This window comes from Pteropus alecto, unplaced genomic scaffold (assembly GCF_000325575.1).
Source record: "Pteropus alecto unplaced genomic scaffold, ASM32557v1 scaffold88, whole genome shotgun sequence".
Classification (NCBI taxonomy): Eukaryota; Metazoa; Chordata; class Mammalia; order Chiroptera; family Pteropodidae; genus Pteropus; species Pteropus alecto.
Window position 1 is genome coordinate 2,950,505 of NW_006494611.1, and position 10,645 is coordinate 2,961,149.

General features: G+C 45.7%; 2 protein-coding genes across 2 annotated transcripts in view; one reads left to right on the forward strand and one right to left on the reverse strand.

Moving 5' to 3' along the window:
* Nucleotides 1-412: 412 nt before the first annotated feature.
* Nucleotides 413-3,750, forward strand: POLR2H (RNA polymerase II subunit H). Its single transcript, XM_006925792.3, has 5 exons — nucleotides 413-665; nucleotides 1,610-1,693; nucleotides 1,778-1,871; nucleotides 2,407-2,490; nucleotides 3,381-3,750. The coding sequence occupies exons 1-5, from the start codon at nucleotides 593-595 to the stop codon at nucleotides 3,496-3,498; spliced, it is 453 nt and encodes a 150-aa protein (XP_006925854.1). The 5' UTR covers nucleotides 413-592; the 3' UTR covers nucleotides 3,499-3,750.
* Nucleotides 3,751-4,815: 1,065 nt separating this feature from the next.
* Nucleotides 4,816-10,645, reverse strand: part of THPO (thrombopoietin) — a 7,479-nt gene continuing 1,649 nt past the window's right edge. The window contains exons 2-6 of the mRNA XM_006925793.3: nucleotides 9,961-10,135; nucleotides 9,604-9,731; nucleotides 9,226-9,312; nucleotides 7,608-7,775; nucleotides 4,816-7,373 (exon numbers count right to left, since the gene is read on the reverse strand). Of these exons, the coding sequence (XP_006925855.1) occupies nucleotides 6,708-7,373; nucleotides 7,608-7,775; nucleotides 9,226-9,312; nucleotides 9,604-9,731; nucleotides 9,961-9,973 (1,062 nt within the window). The 5' untranslated portion in view covers nucleotides 9,974-10,135 and the 3' untranslated portion in view covers nucleotides 4,816-6,707. The remainder of the gene's footprint in view (nucleotides 7,374-7,607; nucleotides 7,776-9,225; nucleotides 9,313-9,603; nucleotides 9,732-9,960; nucleotides 10,136-10,645) is intronic.

Here is a 10,645-nt window from a genome sequence, read left to right on the forward strand (position 1 = left end):
CAAACTGCAAACCCAGCGCGGGTGACATCCAGCAGGGCCAAGCCGGCCCCGGCCTGCCCAGGGGGCCTCGGTGCCAGCTGGAGGGGCTGGGTACTGCGCCCTGCTGGGCCAGCGCTCTGGGGGCGGGGTTCTGCTCCGCCCTCCCTCGGCGCGGGCACGCGGACAGGCAGGGTAGGGCTAGGGCCGGGCTCTTCTGGGCCAAGGATCAAGGCTCCCATGCCTTCCAGTCTTCCCGACTGGGACTCGGAACAGGGCGCAGTAGCACACAGCGAGGAACCGCACCACCTCGGCTGGAGATGGGACCTATCGTGACCCCGCCCAGGGCGGAGTTATCTGGATCTGAGACCCGCCCTCAACATTGAAGTCTCTGGGATGCAATAGTTCGGGGCGGAAGTTAGAAAGCCCCGAGAGCGAGGCGACGGAAGTGGCCCCTTTACTGTTTGTCCGTGCGCAGGCGTTATTCTATTCTCTTGCTGCTGCTCTTCAGGCGCTTCTTTTCCCTCTCTTCTCTCTTCTCCACGCGAGGGGGTGCGCGTACCCTTAGTCGTGGTCGCGCACTCAGCCCCTGTGCTACTCTCGTGGCACTTTCATCATGGCGGGCATCCTGTTTGAGGATATTTTTGATGTAAAAGACATTGACCCGGAGGGCAAGAAGTTTGACCGAGGTAAGATGTGCAGGGGCGGTTTGGGGTAAGGGGCTAACCTCGTGCTTGGAGTCACGCCCCTGGGCCCCAGGTCCACCCAGCTCACGTGGCCTGCCCTTACCGGCAGGTCTTGATGTAGAGACCTGCCTCAGGAAACGTTTTATGGATGATAAAACGGAGACTCTGGGCTCTCCCTGGGTTCGCAAATACCGTGCTCGGTGTCTGGGTGGCCTTTTCTCGTGGTGCTAGTAAACTGGGCTTCTTTCTAGTCGCTACCCACTCTGCGCTAGGAGCTGCAATATGCACCTTGCACGCTTCTTATTCCTTTCAAGAGTCTCCATGAGGTAGGTGGTGGCTTACCCATTTTGCTCCGAGAGGTTAAGTAACCCACCCAGGGCTGCACAGCAAGTAATCCCACTCTAGAACCTCTATGCTTGTATTGCTCTTAGGATCTTTAGCTCTTTGTGAAGTCGTCCCTGGGTTAGAGTTGACAGCTTGGAATAATAAAAAGAGTTGCTCTTTATTCTGTCGTTGACCAATAATTGTTTCTCTGTTTTTGCCTGGAGACTGAGATGTGCTTCAAGTCAACATTAGTTCTTACACTTCCTGAACCCCTCAGCACAGCGCCTGGCACAGAAAGACAAAACCTTTGAATGAATGAATAACTTGCCCAAAGTCAGGTTGTTTCTTAATTACCTAGGCAGGCCTAGAATCTGGATATTGTTGCCAGAGGACTTTTGATTCTTTTCTGGGGGTTCTGTCTACTTGCTATATTTTTCATTCCTTTTTCTCTTGCACATCTGGTTCTGATTGAGCCTGCACTTCTGTGAGGGCAGATGAGAGGCCAGTGGATGAAGGCCGGGTTGGATTTAATGTTCTATTGCATACAATCCCCCAAAGTGGGTCTGCAGGGTTGACACCAGCCAGGCATTTATCTCTGCCACTCTTTCTCTCCTTTCCTCCAGTGTCTCGACTGCATTGTGAGAGCGAATCTTTCAAGATGGACCTTATCTTAGATGTAAACATTCAGATTTACCCTGTAGACTTGGGTAAGTATTGAACACAGACAATAGCAGGAGGATTTTTTGCTGTTTCATCTGTTCTTCATCCTTAGAGATTTCCATTATTTTCAGGTGACAAGTTCCGGTTGGTCATAGCCAGTACCTTGTATGAAGATGGTACCCTGGATGATGGTGAATACAACCCCACAGATGACAGACCTTCCAGGTGAGGGAGTGGAGAACAGAATACTTGAAATATTCCTAAGGACTAAGTAGACAAGTGGCAATGAAAGACCCTTATTTAATTCAAGGAATAAATGATTATCAGCAGAATTTGAGGAACCTCAGTGAAATTGCTGCATTTAAAAATTCAAACAACCAGGTGTTTATCTGGAGCAGTGGTTGCTTGATTGTGAGTTGTATCTTCTTGATGGCTGAAGAAATGGCCACTGAGTGACCTTGGCTATGTGGGCCTTGCATCTTGGGAGGGAGTTTGGTTGATGGGAGTTTGGAGCCCCACTGAGTTCAGATCTCAGCCTTACCACTTATTTGTTGAATATCTTAACCTTTTTCAGCCTCAGTTTCCTCATCAGTAAAAGATAGATGGTCATATCAAGGTCACAGGGTTGCTGTGAGAATTAAATGACATTGAGTTTGGAAAATGCCTGTTATAATACTGGCACTTAGTTACCAGTTACCACTTTTAAAGGACCTCTTATTATTAACTGCTTTTAAGAATAACTACCACTGTTGTTCCACAGGGCTGACCAATTTGAGTATGTAATGTATGGGAAAGTGTACAGGATTGAGGGAGACGAAACTTCTACTGAAGCAGCAACACGTCTGTAAGTTCCTTTATCTTGTGAGAACCCTTTCTTCCTACCTTTTTCTGAGAATTTGGGCCATGCTCATGCTTCCTGTGTTGGAGCCCTCTCCCCAAGTGCCTCAGACCTAGGTGAGACCCAGAAACTTCTGGGAACAGTTTTCAGTCTGAAATGTAGCCTGCTTACTTTGCCCTTTGTCAGGGCCTCAGGGCCTGGTGGTCCACATGAGAAACTGGTAGTCTTGCTGTGTGCAGTATAAAAGAAGGTTGATTCCTCAGGATATAAATGCAGCATTGAGTAATAAAACTGCTAGGCTTTTTTGTTTTTGTTTATGTGTATGTGTGTGTTGCTACTCTGTAATCCAATCCCTAGTTCTTTGGTTTCCCTGCCCAGCTATTTTTTCTTTTCTTTAAAATCTTATTAAAACAATATGTTCCCTTTGAAAGAAATTTGAAAAGCAGAGAAGTAATGTGAAGAAGGAAAAAAAGTCACCTATAATTCCATACCCAGAGGGAATCTTTTACGTAAAGTTTTTGAACATTTTAGGTTTTTTCCTCTGTGTGCTTTTTTTCTTTGAGATCACGTGGTTTATTACACCGTTTTCTTCTGCTCCTTTTGTGTTTAATGTTATATAAAACACATTTCCCCATGTCACTTTAAAGCTTTTTATTTAAATGGGTATATCTTAATTGATTTAACCATTTCCCTTATTTTGGGCATGTAGTATTTTCTACCTTTGCTAATATAAAGCATGCTGCCTTGCATATATCTATGCATTCATGTTTGTCTGAATTTGGTTCCCAATGACAAAACATTAGAAAGGTGCCGCTTTTCCTTAGGCTGTGCTGGAGAGTCACTGAGTAGCATCTGCTCCAGAGCTCAGACTCATGAGACTGGACCTTCTGTTTCAGCTCTGCCTACGTCTCGTATGGGGGCCTGCTCATGAGGTTGCAGGGTGATGCCAATAACCTGCATGGATTTGAAGTGGATTCCAGAGTTTATCTGCTGATGAAGAAACTGGCCTTCTGAACCACCTGGGAAGCCAATCTTGCTGCTTAGTCACTTAGGTCATGGACATTCATTCAAGTCTGAGCAGCAGTTGCTGTTGTTCACCTGTCTAAGAGGGGCTGGATTTGTGTTGATTGTGCCGTGCATCTTTAGGTGGTGTCTGAACTCAATGGGAAGTTGACTTGCTTGTGAAAGACCCAGTGGGAGGGCTTAAAAGGAATAAGAAGTTGTTGTGTGTATATGATTTTTTAAATTAAACTTTACTTTCTCAGACTTTCTTCCCTTAAAATATATATTTTTTTCTGTTTACTTTAAAATCATTTTTTCCAATTTGTCTGTGGTATATTATGTTTCTGGCCCACAGCCATATGATCACATGTCAATGTAGGATCTATCCCAGCCTCTTGTATCTGGGTTCAGAGTTTCTCATTCTCCTGGCCGACTACCCCAACATCCTCCACTGTGATTTTCTATCTGGAGAGGGAGTGTCCTGCTTTTGGCTCCTGAGGGCACCCCAAGCCCGGAAGATACCACCCATTTGGCATAGAATTTTGAATTGGCAAGGAGTCCTGCTTGTTTCCTTCTAACACTTTCAGTCTCTTAGGAAGTCAGATCACATTGACTTGAATGAGTCACTTGCACAGCCTGGAAATATTTATCATTTTTATGGACGCTTTGGGTAGAGGCTTTTAGACAAATGCATGTGACACAACTATGAAGAGAACAGAAGAGCGGATTTGATGGTTATGGGAGTAGGTGGAGAAACTAGTTGTCTGCTCTACATTCTAGTGGTGACCTAGAGGGAAGAGGGTAAGTGGTGTTTCTTACCAGTGACACTGAACTTCACAGACTAGTGAAGTGGACAGGGCAGCAATACCAATGAGGTTGGCAGTCCAGTGCCAGTGCCTGGGACAATGCAGCAGTCTGACTGCGGTCACTAACTTAAAAGTGGGGGAGGAACACAATTGAGGAAATGATGATGCTTACAAGGACTCCAGCATTGGAGATGGCTCTTCAGCCTAGCATTCGAGGTCTCTGAGAAAGTATATGGGGCTCTGATTTCCCCTGGGAAATTCAGGGTACCTATCCAGAAAGATTGTGAGTGTGTATTAAGTAGCTAGCTGGCTCTTTTGATCTCCCATTTTGCTATGGGAGCTGGTCCCCTACTGAGATGCCTGGGGTATCTCCTTTCCCCATCATTTTCAGGTCTTTATGTGAGGTGTTAGAAATAGTATTTAGGGAAATGGGTTGAAAATGAATGGCCCCTGCAGGGGGTAGGAAAACGTGTTTCTTTTGACTTAGTATGGGGTGGGGAGGGTGGAGAGGGAAATTCTTTGTCTTTTGTCCCTTTGGCATATCTTGTCTTGGGTGCTACCTCTTTTTGTACCATAAAGTGTTTCATATGAGTATTAGATTTAATGTACTTTAGAATTTCAGTAAGTTAAAATTTCCACTTACCATTCCCTTGACTGCATGCTGGAATTTGTAGTGTGTATGAACTGATTCTTTCCCATGCAGGAACTGACACCATCTGAGATTTGGACAACATTTTTGAGCTTTGTGCATTTGTTGATTCCTTCTCCATGGCAACTCTTCAGTCCATGATGGAGAGAGGGACACCTGGAGATGTCTAAATTGGTCACTCTTACCAAGAGCTTTGATTTTTAACTCAGAACTCTAATTGTTGATGTATTAACTTCTTAAGGACTTGGAAATCTCTCCCAATCAATAGAATCACTGAATGATATACATACTGGACAGTGTACCACACTGGGGAGAGTATGGGCTCCAGACTAAGTCAGCCTAGGATATTTCTTCTTTTCCTGCTCACAGGCTGTAAAGCCATTGGGAACTTGCCTGGCTTCTCTGAGCCTCATCTGTAAAATAGAAATGATAATGCCTACTTTAAAGTGTGTGAGCCTTAAAAAAGTTAATGTATATAAGGTTTCTGGCGCACTCTGACTTTCATTCTGTTTTAGAATGCCTTTAGTAATCATGGAGTATTTGTGGCAGTGTTTGGAACTCTGGGTTCCTGGCTCCTGTACCTACATGGTAGCCTTTCCTCTCCTCTGGGGAGTTCGTGGGGAGGGAAGAGGAAATAGCTTCCATTAGTTTAACCTACATGAGCTTCTGGAGGTAAATGTTGACCTTTGCAGTGGAGTTTTTGTTTGGGGCAATATAAAACTTTCCCTAAGCACCATTGCAGCATTTATTGGCAAAGTCCTATAAGCCTGGCTTCTTTTCTGGAGATACCATAACAGAATTTAATGGTGGTAACACAAGGCCGCTTTTTCGATACTACTCACTTCTGGGAATTGGGAAATGAGCCTTCAACTTGTACTTGACTTGTACTTATCTGTCATGCTGTGTGAGCCCCAGGAGACCGACTCAAGCCACTTCCTGCACTTCCCCCTGACCTCCACAGGAGGGAGGCAGGAACCCATGCCTGGTGAAGCTTCCTGCGGAGCTACTGAGGCTCTGGCTGTTTGCTCAGCTGTTACATCCCTGTCTTGTCTTGACTGAACTGTCTGCACAGCCTTACCTGAGGTGTGAAGTTCTCCTAGGCTTCCTGTTAGCCTTTGTTTTTTTCTTTTCTTAGGGAGGGACAGATGTATTGCCCCCTGAGAAGAACATCTTTCTCTTCCTTTTCAGTTAGTTTTGGGTGCTCTCATTTATTCATTCTTTATTTATACAGCCTCAGTTTTATCTATTATGTAGGCACAGCCTTTCTGGGAGACAAATTCTTGTTCATTTCTCAAGAGTAAGGACCTCCTGAGGAAAGGACAGACAGAATACCACTGAAAATGATGGTAAATAGGTAAAGAGATTAACCTTAGTTCTGAGTAGAAAACCAAAGCTCGTTTTTCTGTTTTCTGATACAAGATTTGTTTCTACCTCTGTTCAGAGGCCAGGCCAGTCCAAGCCTTTGAGGATTTATCATGTGCAAAAGAGCATACAGAGAATTCGTGACTTATAAAGTGCAGAAAATAGACCAAAGATAACGAGTTGCTCTGGTGAATATTATTGATAGCTTAAAAAAATAGCTTCTGATGTTTTATACAGTGAAAAATGATCCTTTTTCTGTCCTATGTATCCACTTTTGCCAGGGCTTTGGGTTTCAGGTGAAAGCAGGAAACTTGGTATAATTGCAGTTGTTTCCCAGGGCCTCTCCTCCAAGGAAGGGAATTACATATGGGAGACAGTGCTGATGTTGGCAGTGCCTGAGTACCTTACTCTTCCTGAGACAGATTATGGAAGTGAGGGTGGGCTGCAATTAGAAGAGGACTGGTAATGTTGGGCATAATAGCAGAAGGGTCGGGAAGTGGGAGTTGAAGCTGGACCGTGGGGGTGGGCAAGGTGCGTGGAGGAGAGAAGAGTGTATATTGTCCAGTGGGTGGATGGGTTAGGGGAGGAGAATATCCAGGCCGGAGGTCGGGTGGCAGGGAGCCTGTGTCTGAAGTTCCTGGAGGAATATTCAAGGCTCCCAGGGCCCTGGGTGAGGGTCCAGGAAAGAGTCCATGAGTTCCATTCAAGGGTCGGTGTGTCCTGTTCAGGTCTCCAGGAATTTGCTCTAGAAACCTGGAAGTTTGGTTAAGCAGACCAGGAATTTTGGCTCTGAGTCCCTGCAGCCTCTTCAGAAGTCCAGAACCAGTAGCTCTGGCTGACACACTGGAGTTTGTCTCCAACAATCCAGAAGTCCTGTTTGGGAGCTTGTTCAGTGTGAGGAATAGAAAGGTACTGCTTGGGACAGCTGTGGTGAGTAGGGTGCGCTTGGCACAGATGGTGGGCCCTACTACATGCAGCAGGAAACGAACCTTTCCTCGGAGCAGTTGTTGGAAGCTCAGGAAGATGGCATTGGGGTCTCTGTGAGCTGTGGTCCTGCCCTGTGGAGGAAGCTGAGGGCAGAGGATGGGCCTGAGGCCAGAGACCTGGGCCATATTATCATTCCTCCCTCCTCTATGTGGGAAAATAGGGTACCAGTACCCAGGCTTTATAGTTGGGAGGGAGCATTCCTTGATAGGTCATCTCTTCTACCTCAAGATTCCTAGAATTTGTCTTTCTTCCCTCAAGTCTTCTAAGGAGACAGGAAGGAAGGAAAATTTCTATAGTTCCCTTGACTGGGGACTTACCTGGGTTCCAAGTAGACCCTGCAGGGCCCCAAGGAGGAGGCGGACCTGTCCAGAAAGCTGTCCCAGTAGGGATGAGAGGCAAGAGGGTCCCAGTTGTCCCCGTGCTGCCATCACTCCCTCTAGCAGAAGGGTCGTCGCTTCCAGAACATCTTGTGCCTTGGTCTGCTCCTGGGAAAGAGATGGAAGAGAGAAGCGGACTGCTTCAAAGGGCATGCTAATAGCGGGTGGGGAGCCTGTAGGAGTAGCCAGCAGAATGAATCATAAGAGCTGAGAACTGGACAGGACCAAGGTCCCACCCAGCACAGGAATTCCCTCACAGTCTCCCGACAATTGGTCATCAGCCTCTGCTTGAATAACTCCAGTGTCTGGTAACCCAGCCTGGTCTTACATTTAATTTCAGTCAGAAAAGCTGTTTTTTTTTTTTTTTTCTTACATTATATTGAAATCTGCCCTTTTATAGTTTTACCTTTTGGTTCTGCACATCTTTTTCTGCTACGAAATCTTAGGATCATATGATTTCCTTTTAACTTGACGTAGAGATAAAACCATAAAGAGCACAAAGATGACGGGAAGGGGCTTACTGATAAATGGCAGAGCTGGAACTACAAGGGCTTCCTAGCAACTGCCCTTCTTCCCTAGCCCAGTCTCCCTAGATGATCTGAGCGCAGAAAGGGATTCCAGGGATTCTGAAGGTAGAAGAGTTGACTTACCAAGGAGTGCTCCCTCCCTGTAGATTTCCTGAGTCTCAGACTAAAACACTTCATGCTATACCACAAGACTGCCACTTCCTCCAAGCTAATCAGGCCATTTCTCACATAACATGTTTCTAACCTCTCACTGTTCAGGCTACTTCCTCCTGGACACATGCTTAATAGGTCCCTCTGAATAAGTTAGCATGTTTCTGGAGGAGGATGTCTAGTACTCAGTCTAGTGTTTTTAAATGTACTCTATTCAGAATAGTTTTATAGGAATATTTCCACAATGTGGGTACTAAACATCTAAAGTGGCCTAGAGTCACTAGTATTTTAAATAGCTGCTTCGGTAATGTTACATGCTACGTTTGGGGTCAACACAACCCTCCCAGATCATTTCCATAGTAAATTCTAATGTTAGGGGTTTATATGAGGGAAGCAAGGGCATCGTGGCCTGAAAGCTGGGATAGGACTTTACTCAATTACTTTACACATTAGAATTTTTTATGTATTTCTGTTAAAATTTCACCATGTTTTGAACCTAGCCTTTCAGTGAATTGAATCTTAATTCTTTTGTATTTGCTGTGGTTCCCAGCTTTGTGTCATCTGGATGACAGATCAGTCTTCTTTATTCTAGCTTAAGAAGGTCGAATGGGAATAAGTCAAAGGCATGGCCCATAAGAAACTTCTAACTAGCTTTTCATGGTGTTCAGTAGATTCTAGAATCTACTTAGTGTACTGGGACTGCAAACCATCACCTTGTCCAGACGATATCATCATAGTACAATGTAGATTGGGTTAGGGTGGCCATGCTGAAGGTAAGATATTTTCAGGGAACTCAGGAATTTTGAAGAATCCATGGGAAGCAGTAGGAAACTGATGAAGACGGGACTTAGAGAAACCAAGGGAAGGTCTGGCTTTCTTACCGTCTGGGTTTTCCATTCTCCCAAGCTAAAATCCACAGCAGGCAGCAGGACAGGTGAGGACAAAGGGTTAACGTCTGGGCACTGGCTCTGTTGAAAAAGATTAGTAGGGGACTGGGAGAGAAGGGAGCTGAAACAGAAGGGGTATGGTGGCCCAAAGACCAGAATAGGTTTCTATGAGGAATATATCCAGACTAGAACTTTTAAAGGAGGGCTTGATTGCAAATCATAATCCGTCTCAAGGAGTGGGGATCAGGAGTGGTCTTATCAAAGATAATATTGGAAAAATAGTGATTGGATCAGGGAGCGAGAGGAAGTGATGTGAGTGAGGATATTGTACTAGTTAAATGGATAGAGGGAAGAGTGCTTTGGGATTCTCACCAGTCTGCCCTGAAGGACATGGGAATCACGAAGCAGTTTATTTAGGAGTCTTGGGTCACAGGCAGGAGGAGCCGGGCTGGACCAAGTTAGTCTTGTACTTAGGAGAAGCACGACCACGAGGAGCAGTTCTTAGATGAGGAGAGGTGAGGTCGAAAGGGATGGATAAGGAAGAAATCATTGTTGAGTGGTGGTCCAGGAATTCCTATTTAGGACCCAGATCTGAAATCCACGGAATCTGCCACTCAGATGCCTCATTCCTGGGAAACTGGGTTCCCGCAGCCCTCCCTTACTGTAGTACATCTCCTTTCTCTTTCTCCCTCTACTAAATTCTGATTTGGCCCTCAAGTGTCTTCTTACCAGTCAGCTCCATTCTGGCCAGGCTGTGTGGTTGGAATGGCTCCCTGTATGGGGCCTCTCCCCCGAATCCTTCCTGGGGCCATGGAGGCGGCTTGGGCTTGGGCTCTTGTACTTCTGGGCAGAGTAGGGTGGGGTACAGCACAGGTAGGCCAAGGAAGAGGGTCTGGAGTCTATCCTGCAAGTAACAGGAATAATGAACACTTAATCAAGTTTCAAGGAAGAGACTGGCTGGCTGGGGGAATAGATGCTGGGAGGGCTTGTGATGCTGACCAGCCTAGAACTGCTAAAGCTCTGACTTCTCCCATGTTTTCTTGTGATTGTAGCGTATGACGTCTCCTGTCAGGGTTCCTCAGTGAATTTCATATGGATTTGGTGCCCCTGTCCCCTGCCTAGGAGCAGCAGGACAGGATATGTACACACACACATTTTAATTGGCCCCAAATTCTGAGCAACCTTTATTGGTTGGTTGGGGAAAATCTGGAATGGGGATAGAGAATGCAAGTATTGTGGCACAAGCCTGGAGAAGAGAGGGAAAAACATGCATAGGGCCAGGATGAGGAACTAGCAAACATGTGTAATGTATTGAGAGGTAGCTTGGGAAATGGGGTTGAGGAGTGGGATTAGGCAAAAATTAAAAACAAAACAAAACAAAACTGGATTACTAGAGGTCAGGGATTAAAAGATT